At 48.6% G+C, this 27,452-nt stretch overlaps 1 protein-coding gene across 1 annotated transcript in view; it reads right to left on the bottom strand.

Moving 5' to 3' along the window:
• SRCIN1 (SRC kinase signaling inhibitor 1) overlaps positions 1–27,452 on the bottom strand; it is a 64,615-nt gene that overhangs the window by 35,924 nt on the left and 1,239 nt on the right. The window contains exons 2-6 of the mRNA XM_036756121.1: positions 9,590–9,613; positions 5,510–5,705; positions 4,618–4,816; positions 3,381–3,474; positions 294–1,144 (exon numbers count right to left, since the gene is read on the bottom strand). Of these exons, the coding sequence (XP_036612016.1) occupies positions 294–1,144; positions 3,381–3,474; positions 4,618–4,816; positions 5,510–5,705; positions 9,590–9,613 (1,364 nt within the window). The remainder of the gene's footprint in view (positions 1–293; positions 1,145–3,380; positions 3,475–4,617; positions 4,817–5,509; positions 5,706–9,589; positions 9,614–27,452) is intronic.

Genomic DNA, 27,452 nt, shown 5'->3' with positions numbered 1-27,452 from the left:
CGGGGCCCTTCTTCCTTATTTCTCTTTGTCTATTCTTTCAGACTGCAACCCTCAGCACTTCTCTATGGGCCCCCAGTGCCCCTTCCCAAAGGGCCTTCAGGGGCCTGCTCAGCATAGGGTACACCCGACCTTTCCTCCCTTACACACACTCATATACTCAGACTTACATACATACATTCACATACACTCATACACAAATGCACAACTCTTCAGCTCCCTCCCTCTAAAAAATACCCACTCAGCCCAGGGGAGGATCTGGCCAGTAGCCAAGCCCCACCCCAGGTCCCCCTTACCTGGTCTCTGTGTCCTTGGCTGGCACCGGAGGCCCAAAGCCTGCCAATGGGCGCTCCCCAGGCCCTGGGAAAAGCTCTGATGGGGGCACCCCAGAAGATGAAGAGCCCCCCCCACCCCTTGGCTTGCCCCCTGGGCTCTCAGCAAAAACAGAGGAGGAAGAGCCAGAGTCCTTGCGGAAGGACTGCCTGACGGGAGAGGAACGGCTAGGAGGCCCAGAATAAGGGCTATGGGGAGGGGGAGGGCCGCCCTGGGGTGCTGCCACATCCACCAGTTTCTGGGGAGAAGCAGGGGGCAGACGGAAGCCAAAGCCATCCCCATAGAGCGGCCCGCTGCTGCCAGTGGCTGCTTTGTACAGGGAGTCCTCCAGGTCAGACTGTAGAGCAGTGGCAGAATATGTGCTGAGGGATCGGACTGAGCCCCGTTTGTAAAGTCCTCCGCCGGGGTAAGCGAAGGGGTCTCCTCCAGCTGAGGCCAGGCTCAGGCGCCCCTCATGGAGCAGCCCGTAGGGGTCTGCGTAGAGGCCCTCCCCTTTCACTAACATCACCCCTCCTCCCTTGCCCGCCAGGTCTTCATCGGGTTTCACGTCCCGCCTCTCCAAGATGGCACTAGGGCTAGGAGAGACACCCGGGGCAGGGGGCACACCTCCCAGCCTTTCTGAGTGGTGGACGGGGCTGCCAGCATAGGATGGGGGGCGTCCCCCACTTCCCCCTGCATAGGAGAGCCTGGACCGGGAAGGTGAAGCAGAGGGCAGGCCTGGAGGTGGGGAACCCGAGGACAGGTGAGGGGCCGGGGAGAGGTTGTTTAGGCGGCGGGTAGGAGATGACTCCCGGGAGGCGTAGACCATCTCTCTCTGTGGGAGAGACAACACCCAACCCCATACCCCATGTTATGCTTCATACCTGAGCTATCCCCGACCTCAGACCCACAATTACTGAGCCCATTCCTTAAGATGCAGTTTTAAAATGCACCATCCATCACTCGCCTACTCTGTGCAGTTCAGAGGTGCGTGGCTATAGCACTGATCGAGGAGGCCTGGGTTCAAATGTGACACTAACTGTGTGATTTGGGGCAAGCCATTTAACTTCTGTTTACCTTGGTTTCTTCATCTGTAAAATGGAAACTAATAATAGCACATATCTCCTTCAGGGTCATTGTGAGGATCAAAGGAGTGGACATCTGTAAAGTGTTTAGCACCTAGTAAATGCTATATACATGCTAGCTTTTATTATTGTGACTATTTGCGAAGCATTGAGCCAAGCTCTGGGAATAGGAAGACAGAACTGAAATAGCCCCTGGCCTCAAGAAGCTTACATTCTAATGGAAGGATTAGCATGGACCAAAAAAAGGTAAATATGAAGTAATCTAAGATGAGATAAGAGCACCCAGGAGCATCAGGAAAGGAGGTGGCAGCCGAGCTGAGCCTTAAAGATTCAACGAGATGGGAGTACATTAAACGGGGGACACAAGGCAAAGAGGTAAAAGATGGAGTCTTGGTTCAGGGACAGTAAACAGGCAGAGGGAATGGAAAGTAGAATTCAGGGAGTCATAGGAAACAAGTCAGGAGGGTGGAGATGGGTAGGGCCAGGCTGAGGAAAATTTGCCTTTCATCCCAGCAGCACTAGGGAGCCCCTGAAGCTTTTTGAGCAGGGGAGTAACATAGTCTTCAGGGATTTTTCTTTAGGAATATCATTTTGACAGTTATGTCAAAGATGGGGGTGGTGCGGAGGGGAGGGGAAGGGTTAGAAGCAGTGACATCAGTCTAGAGAACATTGCAGTAGTTTAGGTAAGAGGTGATAAGGACCTGAACTAGAGTGATGATCATGTGAATGGAGATATGGGAATAAATGTGAGAGAAAGTAAGAGGCCTTGGCATCTGATTGTCAGAAATAAAAGAAGAAGAAAGAGTTAAGGATAACTGAGATTGCAACACTGGTTGACTAAGAGGACTGTGGCACCCTCAAAAGAAACAGAGAATTCTTGAGTGGCAGGTGGGGGGAGGGTGATTAGAAGGGAGGGGAGAATAATGAGTTCAGCTCCAGTTTCAGACTGACTCTGAGATGCCAACAAGACTTCCAGGTGGAGCTGTCCAACAGGCAGCTAGGACTGGAGGTTAGCAGAGAGACTGGGTCTAGATAAATAGATGTGGGGATTGTCTTTGCAGCGATAATAATTGGACCCAAGGGACCCAAGAGAGGGCTTAGAGAAAGAAGAGAGAGGGATCCAGATGGAGCCTTGAGGTATGCCCACAGTTAGGGGCCAGGAGGATGGATTAAGATTTAGCAAGGGGAACTGGGAAACAGCAGTTGGGAAGACAACTTGGAGGGAACAAAGTCAAAGAAATACTCAGGAGAAGGCAGACAACAATGTTGAAAGCTTACTGCTACTTCAAGGAGAAGCCTGAGAAAATGCCATCAGATTTAGAATAATTTGCCCTGACTTTGGAGACATCCTTCCTGCCGTCTGCCCTCCATCTCTCCTACTGCAATTTTAGCTTATTTCCTCAGCCCCATTCCCATAAGGGATTCTTCTGCTCAGTACTGGTGGAAAGGTAGATGGAAAAACACAGAGGTAAATGGAGTGTCCTCAGAAGGGGTCAGGAAGAGCAGACGCGGAGGGCTGAGGGCCTATGAAGATGGTAGTGACAGGTGTTGGGTCTACTGTCTCCTATATCTCTCTCCTATCCTCCAGCACTTATGGCCCCCCAGGTTTCTGCCATACAGTTTTCCCATACTAGGCCTCAGCCTAGGCTGCTAGGTCTCAGAGGCAGCTAAGTAATGCAGTGGATTGAGCACCGGGCCTGGAGTCAGGAAGATCTAAGTTCAAATCCAGCGTCAGATACTTACTAGCTAGTGACTAGGAAAGTCACTTAATTTCTGACTGCCTTAGTTTCCTTGAGAATATATTGTGAGGATCAAATGAGATAATATTTGTAAAGCGCTTAGCACAGGGCCTAGTGCATAGTAGGCCCTTCACAAATGCTTGTTTCCTTCCTTCTTGCCAATGACCTGCCACCCAGGTGCCTCATGAGCCCCCCTACATATCTCTTCACTGCCCTCTCCCCCAGCTCCAGGGCCCTAGGTCCTTACCCGAAGATCCCCATTAGTGAGGTGGGAGCCAGGAAAGGCAGAATACAGAGGTTCTTTCCTGTAAATCTTGATAATACTTCGGTCTTGTATGTCCCTGGGGAGAGATGAAGGCATCACTGACCCCCGCATCCAAACACAGACATAGACTGAGTGCCCCTCACTGAACCTTGAGAGAAATGATTATTTTTCTCTTGTATTAATAACCAATTACCAATTAAGACCAAGGTTTTTCCCCTTTTCTACTTCCTCATTCAGAAATCAGCCCCTGTAGGTTATTCAGGCAGCCTTTGAAGTACTGGGCTGATACAGAGAGGGAAAACTCAGATCTGTTCAAAAGGTAAAGAAATTTTAGTTTAGGTGAATCGATGGATTCCGGCCCAGTCTATTTTACTCAGACAGGTCTGGGAGAATATGGATTTCCCTTTTGTCTAGATTACCCCCCCCCCCCCCCCCCCCGACCCCGTGGGTGATATGGGTATAGATAAGTCTCTTTGACCAAAACTGATGGTTCAGAGTCATGTCCCCCAGCCCCTCATTAGAATAAGCCCACCTCTCATTATAACGGCCATTCTCTCATTACTTGTTAACCAATCAGAGTTGATTTCCTTCCTTAGGTGTGCTCCCTTTTCCAAAGGCTTCATAATAACCACTGAAGGTTTCACAGGATAGGCCTCTTTGGTGTTGAGGGAATAAATGAGCCTTTTTTGTTAATCTGCTTGACAGCAGCGGTTGATAAAATTGATTACAATTTACCCAGAAACTCTTATGTCTCAAAAATTTTTATTGGTGACAACCTCCCTGAGCTTCATTCTATAAAAGGGGGCTAATGATAACACATACCTCACAGAATTTGTGATGATCAAATCCGATAACATATGAAAGCATTACATAAATATGAGTTGTTACCATCACCACCATCTCATTACAGGGACTGGTGGTGTGTGGGAATGAAGGGGGCTGGCCAAGTACCCAGGAGTCCAGACACTTTGGCCCAAGAGTCAGAAGAGTGTCTGTGCAAGGATACCATCAGTTAGCTAATTAACTAATTCATCAATGAATAAAATAATCCCCATCAACAAGGCCCTTACATCCTAAAGGAGAATTTGGCTTCACATTATCTCCCTCTCCTCCACAGGGAAAGAGGTAGAGGGATTTCTTCCACCTCTTGCCTTTAAGCGGAGAGAAGCAAACTAGTGCCTGGAGCCTAAATGTTGCCCCCAAAGCCCTGCCCCCTTACCGGACATCCTCAAGCTCGTAGAAGATGTTTCGAGCCTCATCCTTGATGAGGATGGCCGTATTGGGTGACTTGAGCATGCCCATGGTGAGCTTCTGTGGGAACATGTGGGCAATGAGGGCATGGAGTGTGTCCAGGCTGCTGACCTCGTGGGTGATGTGCACCCGACGTGTCTCTTCCCCGAACTGCAGGAATAGCACCCCTTGGAGGGACAGGATACTGGGAGTTAGTCACTCAGTCCCTGGCCCTGACCCACCTCCTGGCCCAGGCTGCTGTGAAAAGAGCTGGGGGAGTCATTCAAGGAAAACCTTCTAGCAAGCAAAGGGGAAAGGTGGGGAGGGGTGGTGGTGATGTGGTTAAGTTCACACTCTGTCTGTATACACTGTATGGGGCTATGTGCTCTTTTAAGGCATTTCAATACTAGCTCCTGGGGAGTGGTTGTGAGAGAATCCTGAGATATCTGAAACCTGAATGGGCAATATGGATATCCCATACAACCACTGGTCTGATACCACTGGTGACCTCATGCCCCCACGCTATTCATCTTCCCAACTGGGTCCCAAGAGAATTACAGCAGAGAGAAAGGAATGGGGAGAAAGGAGCTGAGACTGAGGAATTAGAGAAAGAGGTTGAGGGAGGGAAGAGAAAATAAAGGAGGGAGGAGAAAGAAGGGCTGAGGGCAAGGAGGGAGAGGCTAGGGTCAGAGGAAGCATTGAGTGGTAAAAGGTACTGGACTTCCGCAGGCAACTTACTACGTCATTCTTCCTCTCTGAGGTTGGACTTAGAATGTCCCATCTACCTCTAATACTCTCTGACTCTGGAAAGGGGTTGAGGATAGGGATGAGCAGAGATATAATTGAAGAGAGACAGGAGGAGGAAAGAACAAGGAAAGTACCTGGGGAACGGAGTTTTGTCTGGCTAGTTGATCGAGAGAGGGGCAGGCTCTGGCGGAATCGATTCATCCTGCTGAAGCCGAGGGGCAGCTCAGCCTCCGACATGGTCTCCAGTGACTCAGCAGAGGCGAAGGACAACTTAGCTGCCTGGTCTGCCAGCCCTGGCTGGGCACCCTGTGAGTGTCGGGAGCTTCGAGTCTGGGGCACGGAGAGGAAAGAGTGGAACACAAAATAGCAGCCTTAGTCAGCCCCTCTCCCCATTCTGTTCTTCCTCTCTGATTCCAAACACATAAGGCTCATAGATCTAGAACCTGGAGGGGACCCTAGAGGTCATCTGATGCAAACCCCTCATTTTACAGGTGAGTACACTGAGGCCCAGAGAAGTTAAGCAACTTGCTCAAGGTCATACAGCAAGCATCAAAGGTGGGATATGAACCCAGGTCCTCTGACTCCAGACCTAACTTTCTCTCTAGTGCAGTGTTTTCTTTCCACTACTCAAATGCTCCCACTCAATTCATACTCAGTCCCTCACTCATGTGCCCCAAATGCATAAAAGATGGCCTTTAATCAGCACCAAAGATCCCAAAACCAGCTCCATCCCTGATATGCTGTGTGACCTCGAGAAAGTGACTTAAGCTCTCTGAGCCACATTTGATTTGAGAGTGGAAAGCATGGGTTTCAGAAAGAGAGAAATATTCTCTGAGACCCTTGGAGACAAGAGAGAAATCATTGAAACCTGAACAAGTGGCCACCCTGCTATTTTAAACTCAAAACAAACACCAACAATGGACCTATTAGGAGGGGAAATTAACCGCCCTGCAAATTGCAGCGTTAACTCCAAACATTAATTAAGCCACCATGAAGATCATTCTCCTAGTTAAAGCTGGGGAGAGGGTTTGGGGTTTGGGGAGCATTCTGCAACTGTGATGTCACAGAGCTGGAGTTGGGGGTGGGGGAGAAAGAAGGCTGGTTGCCAAGTCAAAGTTGCATCCAGACCACATGCCCTCTTCTTCCTTTCCTCTTCCTCCTCCCCCATCAGCCAGTGTAAGAGCCAGCCGGTCCCCAGTTTAAGGACTGGTTTAAATAGGAGTCCATGGAAGGCACCTTCCCACCCCATGCATACTCATATCCCTGTGCTGCACAAGCCAGTCCTCTCCCCACCTCACACCTACCACCATATGCCATGCGCATGCCTGGTGAATGTTGGGAGGGGAGTCCTGCTGGATCACAATGAGGACTAGATCTGATGCAAAAAACTGGCTTGGAAGCCTTGCTCTGATCTATCACTCCCTCTCTTGTCACCAGGGGCAAGTCACTCTCCCTTCTCTGGGTCTCAGCCTCTTCATAAAACATGGGGATTGGCTCTTTTGTTTTGGGGGGAGGTTGCCCTGGGCAGGGAGGCCAGACCGGTTAGAGCCAGCACAGGAAGGAACCCAAGAGTCTCAACTCCCAGGCCCAACAAATGATGGGCCTGGAAGTCCATACCCTCATGAGACACGGGTACCATGCTGAGATCAGGCTTCGGTGACCCTAAAGCTGAGTGCCAGTATCGCAGACAGGGAGGGAGCACCAGTTCTAGCCTTTGCCCAATGTCCCTCATCCCTTCAGACCCAGTCCCCAGGGCCAATAGGGCTGGGAGTCCCCCAGTGGCAGAGGGAACCAGGCCCAGCCTAGCCAGCATGGTGCCTGTGCTTGGGTTGCCAGGCAACTGAAAAGGTCAGTAGTTGCTGGGCAAGAGAGGACAAAGGGCTGTGGAATTTGAGGCAGATGGAGGGAGGCTTGCAAACATGAGGAGTCTGGCATGGCTTCCAGCTGCAGCCGTAACCCAAAGCTAGCAAGCAGGCATTCTGGCCAGCTGGAGGCATCTGGAGACAGGCAAGGGAACAGAGTGAGAGCCGTGAAGCAGAGGGCACTGAGGGCAGAAGGTGGGTAGGGAGCAGGGATGGTCCTGCTTGGCATCCCTGGCAGGTTTATGACCTTACAGGAAGATGTGCCCTCTTTAATCTCTTCCTTAGCATTGCCTCCTCTGACCTGGCATGCTCACGTGGGCCAGGTGCCCCAAGGGCACTTCTTTTCACCCTCTTGCCATCCCTTGGGTGAGGAAGAAGGAAATGGGCTGTCAGAGGGGACTTCCCACCTAAGGTGAGAGAGAAAAAGGGAAATCCTGTCCATTGTTTTGGGGATATAACGTGAAATTCAGAGGCCTGGGGTTAGAGTTAAGGGGATAAGGGACAGCAGTGCCCCTAAGCTCTGTCATGCTCTCAGCTTCTAAGTAAGTGCTAGGGCAGTTGCAGAAGGAAGGTAGACATAAACCCCACAAAGGCAGGTGATCTATAGCAAAGGTTTTTGCTGTTCAGTCATTTCAGTTGTGTTCAACTCTTCATGAATCCATTCAGGATTTTCTTGGCAAGCATACTAGAATGATTTGTCATTTCCTTCTCCAGCTCATTTTACAGATGAGGACACTGGAGCAAACATGGTGAAGTGACTTGCCCAGGGTCACTCAGCTAGTAAGTGTCTGAGGCCAGATTTGAACTCAGGAAGATGAATCTTCCTGATTCCCATGCTCTATTCACTGCGCCACCTAGCTGCCCATAAAGCAAATGCCCAAGCCCATGCCACCAGAGAGCCGGACGGAACCTGAACTCCAATCATGGCACCCTAATCCTTGCCAAACACCCCACATCAGGCAAGATGATCCTGAAGTCGAGTCCCGTGGTAGGCAGCAACAACAACCAGAATGAGAATGGAAGAGGGGTAAAGGTCTCTTGCCAACCTAGGTAGAGGAGATAGGGAACCTCACCATAATTAACACGGTCCAGGCCCCTACCTCCAAGCAGTCAAGAAGTAACTTTTCCCCCGCTGAGTGCCTTCTCCTTCCTCCCCCAGACAAGCCTCTCACCCTTTGCCCTAAATGGGTGTGTGGAAGGCCTGGATGCGGGCCAGGCCTGATGAATGATGAAGCCTTAGAAAGAGGTGTTATATGGTCGATGTTGCTGGTTGGTTTTCCTGAGCTGCATTTCCCCCTCCTCTTTCAGCTTTATTCTGTTACAAGAATGGCTAGCCAAGCAGGGAAGGAGGCAGGGGAGTAATTCCGAAGTGAAGGGGAGACATTAAAATAAGAACTAGCAATACACATTTTAAAGAAAAAAAAAGAAATGAAAGAGGTAAAGGGGAGCCTTTCCGGTCTTGGAGCAGTTTAACTGCAGTTTGTTTGATAGGTGTGAGCAGAAGAGACTTGTTCCAATCTTGCTCCCCCCTCGCCTGTGAATGAAGAACTCTCTACCTTTGCTGATGTGATCAGCTTAGTTTAATCTAATTTTGCCTGATAGCTGCTTTCTCTCCTGAACACCCAGCTAAGGCAACTCCCTATAAGCTTCAGGCAAGGGACTGATTGGCGTTGGTAGAAGAAATTTCTCACTGGAAGCTCGCTACACCAATGAAATCACAGATCCAATCCCTCCTTCCCTCTCTTGCCCTCCCCCACCCCCAACAAATTACCTAGTAAAGTTTTATTTTTAACCCAATAGCATCTCAGCGGGATTATAGAAAGAAGAGTACTTATGCCTAGCCTAGTTAGGCCAGGAGACTGGGGAAATCTGGATACTCCAGAGGCTGGGCAGGGGCTGGTGACTGCAAAGATGCTTCTCCCATTCCCAGCAGGTTAGGGCTCTTTTGGAAGATAAGGAAGAGAGGCCCATGGTACAACTGAGTGAGTGTTATCCGCTCCCCCAAGATGGATGTTTCTTTAGACAAAAGAGGAGGATCTTTTCCAGGGACTAGGACTGTATTCCAAAATACCCACTATAAAGTGAGGAGATTTAGGTTCAGAATACGCTCTGTGCCATGTACCTCTTCACCCTATCCCCCACAAGTCGCGGCGGGTACCCAGGCTCTCCCCAGCAACAAAAGCAACAGCAGAAGCAACAGCCTCCCCATGGCCCACCTCCCCCTGCCCCTGTGAGATGCCCGTGCAGACACACACAGATACACACACAGAACATGTGTGTAGTAGGAGGGAGGTGGGGGATAAATAAGCACATGCAATTATCACAGAAGCGGGAAATAGCAGACACACTGACCTTAAAACTCCAGTAGTTGGGCTGCTGCCAGAAATAAGAGAAAAGAGGGTTATGTGGGGGCCGTGATGGAGGATGAGAAGCCCTGGGGACCCCTGGGAAAGGCTGCCTCTACTCCTGGCTGCCTCATTTGACCCACTGGCCCAGAGGGGAGAGGAAAACACACTGCTCGTGGGTCTCTAATCCTTGAGTCGGGTGCTTGCTACTTTGCCATGAGACCCAACAAGCCGACCTGCCCTGGGCAGAAAAGAAGGGAACCCTTGGGGAGGCCAGAGATGCTCCGAGGTAGCTTAGGGCCAGGGGGCCCAGCAGGAGGAGGAGCAGGGCCCAGGGCTGATAGGACTTAGCCATTCAAGGCCCCATTCATTCACCCAAGACTCATTCATTCACTCCACTGCAAACTCTGCTGAGTACTCACTCTGTACAAGGCCATAAGCTAGGCTCTCAGTGGGATGCAGAGATGTATACGATGGTCCCTGAACAACAGGGGCTTATGATGAAATAGCAGCTAACATTTCTATAATGCTCACTATGTGCCAATCGTACAGCTGACCACTTTCAATTATTATCTCATTGGAGCCTCACAAGAACCTGGGTGGTAGGCGCTACTATCATCCCCTTTTCACAGATGAGGAAACTGAGTTAAGTGACTTGCTCAGGGTCACACGGTTAGTAAGTGTCTCAGACTGGATTTGAATTCAGGTCCTCCTGACCCCAGGACCAGCGTTCTATCTACTTTACCAGCTAGCTCCCCCTTGCAGGGGAGAGATGATAGAGGGACACCTAGCTAGAGTACAAAGCAGGATGCACAGATATAGTAATAATAGAATTGCATATATACCTACATAATAATAATAATCAACATTTACAGAGTACTTTAATATTTACAAAGCCCTTTACATAGATGCATTATCTGACTTGATGTACAACAGCTTTGTGTGGTAGATGTTATCCCCATTTTGCAGAGAAGGAAACTGAGGTCGGCTGATTGACTTGTCCAGGATCACACAGCCAGCACAATCCTGTCAGAGGCCTGATTAAGAACTCAGGTCTTCCCGACTCCAGGTCCAGACACCTAGCTGCCTAATAAGGGTTTTGTGAGTGGTCCAAACTAGTAAATAGGGAGAGAGGAGCATTTCTGGTCCATGGAGATGATTAGGGAAGGCTTCATGGAAGAGGAGGCATTTGAGCTTGGCCTTGAAAGATAAGGAGGCACTCACTGGATGGAATAGAGGAGAGAGAATGGAGACCCACTGCTTTTGAGAATGAAGGCCAAACGACAACAATCCAAACAGGAGAGTGACACGGACAGACCTGCTCATTAGGAAAACTGACCAGGCTGGATTGAAGGGGAAGAGCCTGGAGGGAGGGAGATTAGGTAGATGATAAGAGTCCAGTAAAGAGATACTGGGGGACTGAGCTAACTCAGGAGGAGTTAGTGAGAAGGAAAGGAGAAAGTAGACCTTAATTCCCAGGGTTCCAGTTGGTGAAGAGAGCTGAGGGGACAGGAGCTCTGGCCTGACCCCCTGTGTCTACCCCTCTCCTCCTTCTCTACCTCAGGTTTACTGCAGGAGCACAGAGAAAATCCCTCAGAAGAATTTCTAGCAAAGGGCCCAGCAGGGGTCTCGCTGTACAGATGACTTTTTTTTTAAAGACTAAATCTGTGACTTCATTGGGAAAGGGAATGAACTTCCAATGAGGAAATGCCCTCTACCAATGCAGATCAGTACCCTACTCTGAAGCAGGGGTCACATAGCCAGGATACGTCAGAGGGGTGGTCAAACTCTAATAGAAATGGATATCACTAATCTATATATAAGAATCCCTTCAGGCCACATGGTGACTTAGAAAACCGTATAATAACATTATCTATGTCCTATTAGATTTTAATTTATTTCGTTAAATATTTCCCAATTACCTTCTAATCTGGTTCTCTGCCATACTAGGGAGTATCAGGGGCCCCTGTTTGATACCTCTAAACTACACCACTACCTCTCTTGACATTGATACCTTGAAACATACAGCATCTTGAAATTTTTGTTAAATTTATTTTGTTACACTCTGAACTTAACGCTCCAAAATTCAACACGTGACTTTTAAAGCTTTTCTGCTTATAGATTGCATCCTCCAATTTTTTTAAAAAAGCACTACACACACACACACACACACACACACACGCACACACACCCCTGACCGTTTTACTACACACATTTTATACATGGGGCTAATTGACTTACTGGAGTTCACACAGCTAATAAGTGTAGAAGCTGGGTCTCAAATCCAGGGCTTCTGAAACCCTAGCCATCAATACCACCAGGCCCTGGGATACAGAAGCGTCCAAACACTTGCACTCAGGTGTCTTGAGCGAAGTATTGCTCTTTCTTCCCAGGGAGAAGTTGGAAGCAGAGAACACCATTAGGAAGCTGTCTACAGACAGATAATGAGGGCTTAGACCAAGAAGGGAGAGGAAGGGGTGGCTCAGAGGGAGGAGGCAGGAGTAGAACTGACAGGATTTGACAAGTGAATAGAAGATGAATGTGAAGGAGAGGGCATCAAAGATGACTCCCCGACTTTGAGCCTGGCTGACTGAGAGGATGGCAGTATTGTTCACTAATGGTTAGGGATCAAGGTCCCCTTGGACCGTGGAGCTTCACAGCACAGGTAGTTTCTCAGAGGTTTTGGGGATCCTCTATGGCAAGGATTTATAACTTGGGGTCCACAAACGTGTTTTTTAAAAAGATTTTTGTAACTGTATTTTAACATAATTGGTTTCTTTTGTAATCCTATGTATTTTATTTTGTGCATTTAAAGATGTTATTCTCAGATGGGGTTCATGCCCAGAACCCAAAGGGTCCCAGAAACAAAAAATGGTTAAGAACCCCTGCTCTGTGGAGACCAATCCCCACCCAAGATCTAGGAACTCTACTCCAGATGAATGGTGCCCGGGAAGGAAAAGGGCTTCTTGACAAGACAGAGGGTATCCTGCCAATCTGTGCCAGCCTCAACAAAATCTGCCCAGCAGGGGGAGGAAGGACTACAGATGGTAGAGGCATTGAGGAAGGGGGTACTTGGCATGGCCGAAATGAAGACGGCGCCCACTGGGATTCTCTCACAAGGCCTAGGGGTAGTGCTGGCAGAGAAAATAGGAGAAGGAGGTGGAAAGGACATGATCTCAGGTCCTTGGCAGGTATCAAGAAGTGACACACTTTCTAAGATTTCCTGTGCCACTGCAAAAGGAAGAATACAGTGAAACCAACCAGGGATCAGGACAGCGTGCTACCCCCTCAGAAGCCTAGTAGGCACCAGGTGGCACAGCCAAAACCCTGGAGCAAGGCAGATGCATATGGGGTAGTCACATAGCCTGCAGGTATAGGGAGTGGGTAGTTCTCCAGGCAATCCCATAAGCCTATTTTGAGGGTTCCCCTTTCCCCTCCTTTTAGTCATCAGTCTTTTTTTTCCATACAGGCCTCAAACATCAGTACTGAATGGAGCAAAAAAACAAGAGATACAGCTTTTGGGGGGGGGCTGATGAGGAGGGGTCAGAATAACATCTGCTTCCCTTCTCTGGAAACCTGGTCAAAACAGGGCAGGTATAAGCTTGTCCCCATGAACTGACTATTCCAGAGGGACAGCAAGAGGGACAAGGCAAGTGACTGCAGCTCTGGCCTGGCTGCTTGTGATACAGAGAGGGGGAAGGGCAGCAGAGGGCAGAGGCAGGCAGAGGGCACCAGGGTGATTGCAATGGGAGTCATGTCTGTGAAGTGAGTGATGATTGAAGGCTCTACAGAAGAGGCTATGCTTCTCTCTCTCAACACAGCCACAGCTACAGTCCTCCACCCTTGCAAATCCACAGCCTGGCACACACCAAGAGACTGACACAACCCCTACACCGGACCTGTACTGACACACAGACCTTGCTTCACCTTCCCTTGAATACACTTTTGTCTTTGTTCTCTCTGTCACTCCTCTGTCTCCCTCCTCTCTCCTTCTCTCCCTCTTTCTGTCTCTCTCTGTTTCTCTCCTCTTTCTCTCTCTGTTTTTCCCTCCTCTCTCTCTCTCTCTCTCTCTCTCTCTCTCTCTCTCTCTCTCTCTCAATCTCGCTCCCTCTCCCTCCCTCCCTCTATCTCTGTCTCTCTCTCTCTGTGTCTCTCTGTGTGTCTCTTTCTCTGTCTCTCCCTTCTCTCTCTCTTTCTGTCTTTCTCTGTCTCTCTCTTACTTTCTCTCTCTGTCTGTCTCTCTCTTACTTTCTCTCTCTCTCTCTCCCCCCGCCCCTCTATCTCTGCGTGTGTCTCTGTCTCTGCTCTCAGTCTCTCTCTTCTTTCTCTCTCCTCTCTTTTTCTCTCTGTCGGTCGGTCTCTGTCTGTCTGTCTGTCTCTGTCTCTGTCTCTCTCTCTCTCATTACACACAGAGACAATGGCATTCAAATGATTGCACACAGATGCCCACAGAGACCTCCACAGCCCCTCTCAGCCATTCCCACACAGACACTCTTGTACATGCCCACATTCAGTCCCAGAAACACAAATATACCACAGACATACATGTTCACACAGGGAAATGCCTTTTCATCACTTCCACCCACATCAAGTTCCCTCTGGCTCTCTCAGCCAGTGTCTCATATTTGTGGCCTAACAGAAATAAGGTAGACAGGTAAGAAACAAGGCAGTGAGGCAGTGTGGGAGGGGGGCTGAGCCACTAAAGTCAGAGTATTCCAATATACCTTTCCCCTGAGCAGCCATGCCAAGAAGCAGGGAAATTGGTCTCCGACAGGAGGCAGAGCTAAAATCTGTGCACCATTTCCCTCTGGTTCCCCACCTGGAATCACTATTCTCTCCCCTCTCTGACCTGGTGCACCTCACATCTCCCCATCTCTGCCAACCATCCAGTCAAGCCCAGTTCCCCTCGGCATCAAAGACAGAAGCACATTCATTTGGCAGCTATCTACTGAGCACCTTCTAAGAAGGGTCTCTAGGTTGGATGCCTCCATAACCCCTCACCTTTCCAGAGTGGACTTGGACAGTGAAAATCCTTTCGTGTCCATTACCTCACTTGATCCTAACAACCCCTGTGAGACAAGCAGGACCAGCTGGCCTTATTCCCCTCTTTGGAGAGATGAGGATTAAATAACTTGGCCAAGGTCCCACAGCTAGTAAGTAGCGAAGCTGAAATTTGAACCCAGGTCTCCTGATGCACATTCCAAGTACCTCACTGCCATAATACTAACGAGAAGCAACAGCAGATATTTCTATAGACTGGCTAAGTATCTCACTTCTATTACCTCATTTGGGCCCTAGGAGATGGGTGCTACAGGTATTATTAGACCCATTTTAGAGATGGAGAAACAGGCTCAGCCAATGTCAGAAATTCAAACCCGGGTCTCCCTAACTCCAAGTCCAAGACTCTTTACACTAAACTGCCCTGCTTCTGAAATATCGGCGGTTCCTTACCCTTTCTACTAGTTTCTAACTGACCACCTGTGGTCAGTTTCCCTCCCTGCCGCCATTTAAGGTGGACGGGTTAGATTAACAGAAAAAAGAAACTCTCAGTGTCAAAACTGAGGGTGCCTGGCTTGCCTCCCAACTATGCAGTGCTGATCCCCAAGTAGAAACATTGCCATCTCACACATGTGATCACAGCAACCCTACCAGTGCCCTGCCAGTCCAGGAAAGAGCATGGCATTCACTGGGTGCCACAATGGGATCTGGCCTGTTGCAGAGAAGTGAGATTTAGGAAGCTAAGGAAGCCTTCACCGCCCTGACTTCACCTCTTCACCACAGAGATGGCCATTCAGGAGCCAACTTCTCTCCCCAACACCCCAAGCCCTGGCAGTCAACTCTCCTCCCCACCTAGCATCTGAGCTGTAGAAATCTGAGCCAACTTTCCAAAAAGACTCTAGAGAAATTCTCACCCCTATCTGGAAAGCCACCAACAGTCAACTGCCTCAGTACTTCCCTAGGACTTAGTACTGAGATCTAGTCCAGCTCCTAACAGAGAAGGACTCTCTTGTCTAATATACTCAACATGTGGCTAGCCCCATTGAAGACTTCCAGGGATGGAGAACTCGCTACGTTCTTTTTTGGTTTTGGCTTTTTTTAGAGATAATCTGGGTTAAGTGACTTGCCCAGGGTCACACAGGTAGGCACTCACTACCCTCTGAGGCATCGCATTTCACATTTGGATAATTCTCGTTGTTGGGAAAGTTTGTTTTCATATCAAGCTGAAATCTGTCTCCCTGAAATTTCCATCCACTGTTTTCCTCTTTAATGTATTAATCCCTCTTCCAGAAAATAGAATAGCTAGGTGGCAAAGTGGATAGAATACCAGGCCTGGAGTTAAGAAGACTCATCTTCCTGAGTTCAAATCTGGCTTCAAACACTTATTAGTTGTGTGACTTGGGCAAGGCACTTAATCCTGTTTGCCTCAGTTTCCTCATCTGCAAAATAAGCTGGAGAAGGAAATGGCAAGCCACTCTAGTATCTCTGCCAAGAAAACCCCAAATGGTTTAGAGTTGGACACAACTGAAACAACTGAATGACAAAATCCACAAGACAGCACTTTAAAATCATAAAGACAATCGTGTCCCTTCTAGATCTCTTTTCAGGCTAAGCATCTTCAGTTCATTCAGCTGGTTCTCCCAAAATATGGCTGTGAGTTCTCTCACTATCCAATCAACATCAGAGAGGCAGGAAAGGTTACCATATAGACAACCCCTTCGTAGGCAGCTAGGTGACACAATGGAGAGACTACTGGACTTGGAGCCAAGAAGTCCTGAGTTTGAGTCCTTGACACCTCCTAGCTGTGTGACCCTGGGCAAATCACATCACTTCTCCTAGCCTCAGTTAGATCTGTAGAATGGGGATAAAAATAGTACCTACCTCCCAGGGTTGTTGTGGGGACCCAATAAGAGAACACATGTAAAGCACTCTGCAAGTCTTAAAATGCTAGCTATATTTATTTATGAGTTCCTCAGTCTAGCACAGAGTAATTGGTGCCAGAGGAGGGGCTGTCAGTGATCAAACACAGATTAAGGATGGAAGGGAAGCTATGTCTAGACCTAGGAGACCAAGAGCTAAGTGGGAAGCTGGGAGCACAAACTCCTGGGTCCTCTGCCTCCTACTGCCCCAGCACTCTTAGGTTGATCTCTGTCTGTCTGTCTCTGTCTCTCCCTCTCTCTGTCTCTCCCTCTCTCTGTCTTTCCCTCTTCCATTTCATCTGGCACAGCACCCGTTCCCATTCTGGCCCTCCATCCCTCTTGTAGGTACTAGGTATGAAATAAGTTGTTGAATAAATTAACCTATCCAGTATGACTGTATGTGTTGGGGGGAGTGGAGGGAGGAGAGAGCAAATTCATTCTTCAAAGATTGTTGGGGGGAAAGATTCCCTAGCCTTACCATCCAATCAAGCATCCAGTACCCCTCAACACAACTGAAACTTCTTATTTTCTAACCCAAGATATTCCTACTGCATACTAAATGGGACCAAAAGGAGCCAGGATGTCAAAGGAGGCATAGGCTGAGGAATCTTCGGCATCCCTTTCACTAACACTCCCAACAAAATTCAACTCTGTGAGGTTTCTTCCCTCAGAGTATTCATGAAATCATCAAAGTATTCATGAAATCAACAGGAAACTGAATGGCCATTGAGAAAGTGTCCCAAGAGATGTGGCTCCCGATCCAAAATGATAATCAATACCAAAGGGCTTGCCTTCCTCTCCTACACTCATAGAAGTGTCAGAATCTATCATCCCACCCCCTTCGGGGAGGGGGAGGGGTGGTGGACAGCAGGGGGAGAAATAAATATCTCCTGTCCAATGAAGCTGCCCACAGGGGCAGGGCCTCCCAGAAACAGAGACCAAACTGGCAGTGTGCCCTGGAAGGACAAGATGGATGCCAAACTCGTGCCACAATGACAGCTGCTTATGGAGTGCCTGGGGTGATAGAACAAGGGGCAGAATTTCCAGCCAGGGATGAGGACAATGTTTGACAGCTTCTCCCAGGAGCAAAACTTGGACAGTGAGCCATTCCTTAGTCGTCAGCCAACCTAGCTAAGCCAAGAAACATCTCCCTTCCTCTGGGGGCTAAGGAGTTAACCCCTCCTTTCCTTGTTAGCTGAGGGTACCCCTCCTCAAATCTCTGCCTGAGCTGATGGCAACCAACCGTAAAGGGACTCACTGTTTCTCAACCTTGCTAGGCATGAGGAAGAGACCTTCACCCAGAGACCTCTCCATTGGAAAGCTGAGATGAATGACAAAAGGATTGCCTGGTAGTCTGGAGAATAATCAGAAGGGTCCCCTCTGAACCTCACAGGGACTTAGGGTCCATGTGGGAGAGGGGGTTATTACACCCTCCTTACCTGATGACACATAGATGGGGAATCTCAGGGGAGGGGCAATGGATTGACTGTCCTTCTAAATTAAACCTTCATTCCCTGGGGGAGGCTCACCCTCTCATCCTCACAAACACAAGGGCACACACTACCTGCATATGAACTCTAGCACTGGCAAGTACAGGTAAAGGAGCCCACATGTAAACTCTAACATAGACAAGTGCATACAAACAGGAATTACACCCAAAGATGTACATACATACATATACAACATACAAAGGCACATGCAAACTCCTACCTTCATCCCACCTCACACACACAAACACAAACACGTATACACATCCTCAGGTGTGCAAATATACGTGGGCTCCGAAGGAGGCATCCTTCCCCAAGAGGCTGACGGGGTGGCCCAGGTACCCCACACGCGAGAAAGAGGGGGTGCCCGACCCAGCTTGGGGAAGGTCATGACTCGTGGAAGTTGGGGGGAGGGGCCGCCGCGCCCTCGGGAGCTGCATCCTGAGGGGAGGGGGTAGAAGGGGGCGGGGAGGCGGGCCCGCGGCAGAGAGCGCCAGCTCCCCACCCCCCAACTCCTCCCGGGGAACCCCCCCTGCCCTGCGCCCCGCGGCCGCATCTCCCTCTCCGGCTTACCTGCGGCCACAGGTGTGTCCGCTCGGGCCCGGGCCTGGCCCCAGGGGCGCAATCAAGCGGGGCTGGGCAGGAGGGTTGGCCCCCCCTGGCTCCTGGGCTCCCACCCACCCGGGCTCTCCCCGCCCCCGGCCGCCTCCGCAGCCGCCGCTGCCCTTTGCTGCAATGCGAGACGAGCCGCTGCCGCCGCCGCCGCCGCCGAGCCGGCCCGGGCCCTGGTCGCCCCGGTAACCACGACTCCACCTGGCTCCGTGCAGCGCGCCACCGCGCACATCTCCCCTGCCTCCGCGCCTCCTCCTCCCCGCCTCCGGGCGCGGCCCCGCCCGCGCGGCCCCGCAATCGCCCCAGCCCCGGCGGCTGCTGCTGCTGCTGCTGCTTCTGCTGCGGCTGCTGAGACTGCTGCTACCACCGCCACAGCCACTGCCTCCAGCTTGGACACCCGATCTCGCAGCCCGCAGCCCGCCGCCGCCCCACCGGCCCGCCACCAGGGATTCGGGTTGCAGCAGGAGGGAGGGAGGTTAGAAAGCCCAAGGGCCACGGGGGAAGGGCTGTCGGGCCACAGAGTGGCTGCGCTTCCTCTGACACCCCTGCGCTCCCTTCCCCCAACACACACACACACACACACACACACACACACACTCACACTCTCTCTCTCTCTCTCTCTCTCTCTCTCTCTCTCTCTCTCTCTCTCTCTCTCGGAGAAATCGGAAAGATCTTCATTTCTAATAAGATGCCCCCACCATCATCCAGTCAGTGAATGGAGGCTCCCCTCCACCCCCAAGTCTAGGTAGGGTCCTGCTGCTCTTTGTGCTTCCACAGACAGTTGTGAGCCCTAAGCCTGAGGAGACACCTAGGTCCCAGTTCCCATCTGATCCTGACTTGCTGTGTGACTCTGGGTTAGTTGCTGAACCTCTCTGGACCTGAGCTGTAGAAAGGCAGAAACTAGCAGGGCAGGGAAGGACTGGACAGGTTAACAGAGAGGGCTGAATACTGAATACCAAGTATTTGACAGAGGTCCTTCACTGCTACCTTTCTACTAGCCATTTTTCCTATAGCAAAGTAATGACCCTAGAGCAGACTTCTGCAGGCTACTCCCAGTTGCCTTCTACTCCCTGTGAGTCACTGTGTGATTTAAGATTCCAGACTTCTATCCTAGGACCTCAGAATTGGGGGAGACCTTAGGGGGTCCCTTCCCCTAATGTATCCACCCACTCCACAGCATCCTCCTTTTCACTGAATAAGTCAAACTATCTTTGCAAGGAAATCTATGGACTATCAACCACATTCAAGTCATATACAAAGTTTTGGTGGGGGGCAAAGAAAGATTTGAAGCCTCTATCTATACCTGACCTCCTCACTGATGCAGATAAAAGTAACAATGCTCAATATATTTGTATTTTGTATAAATTTGTATGTACGAATATATTTGTAGAAATACAAAAATAAAAAACAAAAACAATACAAAAAATAACAAAAAAGAACCTAATGGATTACAAACAAAACTACTATTTCCTGTCTCAGGAAGCCCAAGCATCTTCCTACTTTGTCTTGGGGTGTGATTATGGGGAAAGATGCTTCAGGGTGGAGTCTGGGAGGACAGGATAGAAAAGAACTCCACATGACAGATCACCAAGCTCTCTCTCTCTCTCTCTCTCTCTCTCTCTCTCTCTCTCTCTCTCTCTCTCACACACACACACACACACACACACACACACACACACACACAGAGTCATCCTGACCCTCACTGTACCCTAAGAAGTAGTCTCTAAGGTGGTTTGGGTTGGGGGGCTGAGGGATGTTGTGCTCTCTGTCTCCATCTCTCTCTCTGTCTCTCTCTCTCTCTCTCTGTCTCTGTCTCTCTCTCTCTGTCTCTCTCTCTCTCTCTCTGTCTCTGTCTCTCTCTCTCTCTCTCTCACACACACACACACACACACAGACACACAGTCATCCTGACCTTCACTGTACCCTAAGAAGTAGTCTCTAAGGTGGTTTGGGTTGGGGGGCTGAGGGATGTTGTGCTCTCTCTCTCTGTCTCTCTCTCTGTCTCTCTGTCTCTGTCTCTCTCTGTCTCTCTGTCTCTGTCTCTCTGTCTCTCTCTCTCTCTCTGTCTCTCTCTCTCTCTCCTTAAAGGCAGAGTCAACGAGTCAATGAGGCCAGAAGCCTGTCTCCCTAATGCCAGACTCCCTAGCCTCCTTCCCTCATCCCCATCCCCTCTACAGCTTCAGACATCTCCATGTAAGATGAGATCCATTTTGTGAAAAGGGTGACTGAGGCCTATGGAGGATGGGGGAAATGGGATTTGAATGAGTGGCAAAGTACCAACATCTTTGTTGTAAAGCTTTAAGAGATAACTCTACATTGCAATGGGAGGGATAGAAGTGAGCCATCAGACTTCTTGATACTATGGATACCAAGGGAGAGGGACCAACATGCTCAGGATAAGAGGGGTTAACAATATGACCTGGGGGGTGGTGGTAGGGTATAGGGAAGGAAGAATGTGCCAGCTGGGGAGGTATCAAAGATTGGGAAGGAAAAGTAGAACAAAAATGACCCTAAACAAGTTTGCTCTTAATAGAATATCAGATGACCATCCCCTAAAAGCAAAAATTCCTTCTGATGCCCACCTATGAAGGACTGCTACTTGGTGAGTAGCTGGGAACATTCCCTTTCCTCCCCCACCCTTCAACATTTGTACAGGTGTGTGCTCCCTCCCCTGCCCTTTCTACCCTGGCTCCCTTTCCCTGCCTGCCCAGGTCTATGGGGTTGGAATGGAGGTGAACTCACCTGGGCAGGCTGGCCAGCCACAGTGGGGGCAGAGTCGCCATGAAGGTGGGAGCAGAGGGAACTGAGGAGACACACGTGGTCCACTGTCCAGCCGCCAACCTGTGTGTGTGAAGGGGGGACACCCCGTTAGGGGGAGTGGGGGGGAGGGCCTCCTGGAATGGAGGGCAAGAGAGAGAGGGAGGCCCAAGGGATTGGAGGCTGAAATCAAGGATAAGGAAGGGGCAGCCTTGACCAGAGCCCTTAGCAGACATATCAAAAAGCTCATCTGATTAATATCCAGTTCTAAAACATTCACCCTTATCTACAGGTATCTTAAGGTGGGGGCTCATTTCCTTATCACTCATCCCCTCCTTTAACTCCCTCCAACTATTCTCTGAAAGGCAGGCCACTAATGATTTCCTTACTGCCCTAGCCCCCATCCTGCTTGACCTCTCTTCAGCATCTGACATTGTCTGCTGCCTTTCTTTCTCTTCAGTCTTTCCTTTTAACTGATTCTATTTCATCCCTTCAATTTTCATATCTATGCTGATGACTTTCAAATTATAGCTCTAGTCTCGACCTCTTTCCCAGGGTCAAGTTCAATACGCCTTCAGGACATCTCTAGTTAGACATCTTGCAATCTGGCTTCTGACCCAAATGCTCTGTTCTCCAAGCAACAGCTCTTCTTTCTCCAAGGTTACCAATGATCTTTTGCCTGCTAAATCTGATGGCCTTTTTGCAGTCATCTTTCCTGGCATCTCAGCAGCTTTTGACACTATTAACCACCCCCTCCCCTGGATACATCCTCCTCCCTCGGCATTTGTGACATTGCTCTCCCCATTCTACTCCAACCTGTCTGGCTGTTCCTTTTCAGTTTTCTTTGCTAAATCATCATCCATCTCCTGCCTCCGAAGTATTGATGTCCCCCAAGGCTCTGTCCTGGATCCTCTTCTTTTCTCTCCCTACACCTTCTTTCTCCCCTCTGCACCTCTGTCTTGATGATCTCATCAGCTCCCATGGATTAAATCATTACCTTAAAGCAGGTGACTCTCAAATCAATACATCGAGCCCTCATCTCTCTCATGAAACCTGGTCTTGCATTGTCCACTACGTGCTGGACACTTCCTTCTGGATGACCTGTCCTTATCTCAAACTCTATGTCCAAAAAGGAATGCATTTTCCCCCCTAAGCCTCCCCCTCCTCCAAAGTTCCGGATTTCTATTGAGGGTGGTCTTTAAAGATGGTGATCTTTACAGTCACCCAGGCCAATAATCTCAAAGACAGCTTTCATTCCCCTCTCTCTTGTCCCCATATTCAAACAGTTGCCAATCCCTGTTGATTCAACTTCCGTGACACCTCTCCCATTCATCCCTGTTTCTCTACTCCCACAGCCACCACCCTCATTCAGATCCTTACCACCTCTCACCTGGGCTACTAAAATAGCCTTCCCACTGATCTCTCGGCTTCCATCATCTCCCACTTCTAATCCATCCTTCATATAGCTATCAAAATTATCTTCCTAATGTTCAAGCATGGCCATGTCACTCTTGCTCAAACATCATCAATGGTTCTCTATTGTTTCTAGGATAAAATACAAACTCCTTGGGCTGCCATAAGCCTCTTTTGTCTTACATATGGCCTTTCATGCACTCTTCATTCCAGCTGAACTAGCCAACTTGTGGTTTCCTGAACCAAGCATTTTATCTCCCGCCCCTCTGGCTTCCTACACCACCCCACCCCCCATACACACACACATACCTGGAATGCACTTCCCCTTTGCCTTAGCCTCTTAGAATGCTTAAAATTTCCTTTAAGGCTCTTTAAGGTGCCAACTCTCATGCAATGCCTTCCTGATTCCCTCACATTTTCGTCCTCCTCTCTCTTGTGTTTAATTGGTGTACATATTTTATACCCAAGCAGAATGTACTCTTCAAGGGCAGAGACTGCTTTTTCTTGTCTTTGTACCCCCAAGGCACAGCACAGTAAGCTGCATATGAGCTGAATTAACCATTCCACCATCCCCTCAAACTCAGTAGGTCCCAAGCTGAAACCTTCATTGTCCTCTTCCTCCTTCTCAAAATTTCCCTGTTTCCAATGATGGTGCCACCCAAGTCACCCAGGCTCAAAATCTCAGACATCCTAAATTCTTCCTTTTCCTTCATTATCCCCAATTATACAATTATACAGAAGAAGCATGATATAGTGGCTAGAAAGCCAGTGACAGATTTGAGAAGACCTAGGCTCAAGTAGTGCCTTGACACCATCCCTTCGTGTGACCCTGGGGAAATCACTTAATCCATCAGGCAAATCTTTGACTATAAATTGCACTGTAGTTGCCAATCTGCATTGATTGGCCTTTCTTTACCAAGATTTCCAAATACCAGTGGAATTACAAGTCTTGTCCAAACTACCCCACCCCCACCACTGACCTCCTCAGACCAGTGTGTCTCCAAGTTCAACTCTTTCTTTGGAATATCTCTTCCATCTTTCTCTGGCTTTCCATTCTCCTGATCACCATCCTAGGTACAGCCCCTCACCACCTCCCACTTGGACTCCTGCCTTAGTCTCCTAAGGAGGCTCTCTGCATCCAGTCTCTCCCCATCCAAAAGATGGAACCTATCACATCATCCCCTAGCCTACCCACCCTGTTCAAAAGCCCATTCATTAAGCTAGCCCAGGCTATCCTTCTATACACTTCCATGTGGCCTTTTTACTCCAGCTCATCTGGGCCTTCACATGCTGAGCTCATACTTACCTCCAAGAACACACTTGAAATGTTCCTACCACCTGGCCAAATCCTGCCCATCCTTTCCAGGCCTCAAACCAAGTCCCACCTTCTTTTTTTAATTATTTTTTTCGGGGGTGGGGCAATAAGGGTTAAGTGACTTGCCCAGGGTCACACACCCAGATTTGGGTTCAGGTCCTTCTTACTCCAGAGCCAGTGCTCTATCCATTGTATCACCTAGCTTCCTCCCACCTTCTTTGACCAGATTCACAGAAGATCAGAACTGGAAGAAACCTTAGAGAATCTTCTAAATCAACCTTCTCACTTAGAGATGGGGGATGAGGTGGGGGAGGGAATAAGCATTTATATAGCACTCAGTATGTGCTAGGCGCTCTGCTAAGTACCTTATGAGTCTTCTCTCATTTGATCCTCACAACAACATTGCTAGCATAGGCGCTGTTATTATCCCCATTTTACAGTTGAGAATACTGAGTCTGAGGCCCAGAGAAAGAATGTCTTACTCAAGGTCACAGCGTAAATTAGTGACAGAAAAAGAAGAGACCCCTCGATTACCATCCTAAGCCTCTTCCCATCATACCCCATTATTCCCTTCCAGCCTCCCAGAAACATCTCTTCTTTGCACATTTGCAGCCAGCCCTTCCTGCCCCTCGTCCTGGCATCTGATCACATACTGCTCAGTGTGGGTTACATGGTTCTTTCATATGGGTTAGCTTTATCTCCCCAACTAGACAAACTCCACCAGAGCAGAGACCAGATCTCATTCATTTATCTTTGTAATCCTCTCGGTCCCTAGTACAGGACCTTGATTAGCAGAGGATAGGGATTTTTGACTTCCTTGGTATATGGAACTCCCAGGGAGAGAAAACTCCATCTCCTACTGTAGGTCAGCACCTTCTCTGGAAATTATAGTCTTAGAGAGTTGCCTAGATGGGCAGTGAAGAGATTTGCCCAAGATCCCATCACCAATATGGGTCAGAGGCAGCATTTGACCCCAGATGCCCCTAGTTTTGAGGACTCTCTATTCATCACACCAAACTGCCCCTCGTCACAGGATCTTGATATATTTGGGTGCTCAACAAATACTTTTTGAAAGACTGAATGGATGAACAAATAAACACATGAGCGAATGACACTGAAATTTGACATTGCCTTCTCCTTCCTGTATATTCTTCCAACACAACTTAAAGCCCCACCACCAGGTGAGCTGAGAGATTGACAAGCAAAATGGTGGCATCTGGTACGAGCATGAGATGACTGGGACGCACCAGTACCTTTCATCTATCTGTGATCCGGTCAAGATTAGAGGTGCAGACAAGGAGTGGGGAATGTCCCTCCTCACAGGAGCATTGGCAGGATTGAGAGAGTCCTGGCTACCTAATGGGGGTGGGGTAGGGAGAGGGTCATTAGTTGATGGACTCCTTATCCCTTCCCAGACCATATGCCAGGACAGCAGTCTTTGAGCCAGCTCAGCAACTCTCCTGGAGTCTAACTGATGTGCTGTATTGCTCTAGATATAGACAACCACAGGATGTAGGTAGCATCCTTTAAAATGATCTCTTGTCAAAACAAAAGGAGACACATATATATATATATATATATATATATACACACACATATACATAGACACAGACATGTATCATATGTATATGTATTTTATATATGTGCGTATATACAAATTATATTAATAATAGATTGCTATACCCCCAATACTTTATATTATTAATTATATTATGAATATATTGCTATACTTTAACAATTGATATATTAACAAATATATTAATTTGTTATATATTGCTGTGCCCAATAATTAATGTATTAACAATGTTAATTAATTGTATTAATAATATATTGCTGTGCCCCTCAAATTAATACTGATTATAGGCTGCTCTTAGGTTTAGAGAGACCAGATATAGGGGAACCATGTGCCCTATATTGGGCAAAAAGGAGTTGTAGAATGTCGGAATTGGAAGAGGTACCTTAGAGACCATCTAGTCCCGTGGTTTTTAACCTTGGGATCCAAGAACTAGTTTTTTAAAAGATATTCTGATAACTGTATTTCAATATAGTTGGTTTCCTTTTTCACCCTATGTATGTTATTTTGGGTATTTAAAAATATTTTTTTCTGGAACTACCAAGAGAGTCCATTCAAAAAAATTTTTAAAGGTTAAGAACTAGTGAGCTCATTCAATTCCCTCATTTTGCAGATGAGAAAACCAAGATTCTGAAGGCTAAAAAGTGGCAATGTTAAGTCCAGCATTTTTTCTTTCCCGTGCCATATACCTCATGGGACCACATAGGTAATGTTCCTTCCAGACCTAAATCTATGCTTTTGTGATGAAGAGCTGCAAGGCATCTTAGAAACCAACTCCAACCCTGCCGCCCCCCCCATTTTAAAGACAAAATTGAGGGGAAAAAACAAGGTAAACCTCAGGCCCAGAGAGGTTAAGAGATTTGCCCATGGTCACACAGCTTTGAGAAGTCAAAAAATCAGGATTTGAACCCAGCTCTCAACTCCAAATCCATGGCTCTTTCTATTTTTGCATGCCAAGGAGTAGAGAAGACCTCCTGGGATGGAAAGCAGGAGAGAGGAAGACCCAAGGGACTGGAGACTTGAAAGTTGGTATACTAGCATATGACTTCAGTACCTCACAATCCATAGCAGACTCGTGAAAGAACCTGTCTGCTGGCAAGATGGAGAGCTGCTCTTTCACGACCACATGACCTGGAGATTCAGAGACAGTTTAAAGGACAACCCTTTCAACGGCAACAAGAAGACAGACAAGACTGACCTATTCCTAGGCTCTTTCTCCCTCCTTAAAAGGAGACTGTGCCAGAGCAGCAAATAAAAGAAGCTTCCCCAGAGACATGGAATACTTTCCCCCCCCCTCAAACTCTGACCCCAGCCTCCTGAATTTTCCAAGAAATGACCTTCCCCTTACATTTGAGAGAACGGTACATGTGGATTACTTTTCCACTTCACACAAAAGGATATAAGAAATGTGCAAAAAGTTTTCCCCATGGAGCCCATCTATGACCCAATCAATGGGACCAGAACCTTTGGCCACAGGCCTATTTTACTGGGAGCAGTCAGAAAGGGCTCTAGCTTTGGAGGAGAAGAAAAACCAGGTGTTGAACATTGCTCCAGTCAGGGGAAGAATGCAACAGGGATTTTCTCCAGCCAGATAGCTAGGACGGAGGGTAGGATCCAGGTAGATAGGATGGAGGGGCCACTGAGCCAGGAAAGTGCATCCCTGCCCCAATAGCTAGACTTAGGATATATTTGGAAAATCATGGAATGTAAGTGGACTAGCCTACTCCCCGTTTTACAGGTAAGGAAACTGAGAGAGAAAGAGGGGAGATAACCTTATTCAAGGTCACAGAACCCAG

This window comes from Trichosurus vulpecula, chromosome 4 (assembly GCF_011100635.1).
Source record: "Trichosurus vulpecula isolate mTriVul1 chromosome 4, mTriVul1.pri, whole genome shotgun sequence".
In the NCBI taxonomy this organism is placed as follows: Eukaryota; Metazoa; Chordata; class Mammalia; order Diprotodontia; family Phalangeridae; genus Trichosurus; species Trichosurus vulpecula.
The sequence above is the reverse complement of the archived record's forward strand: the minus strand, read 5'-3'. Positions and strand labels throughout refer to the sequence as shown.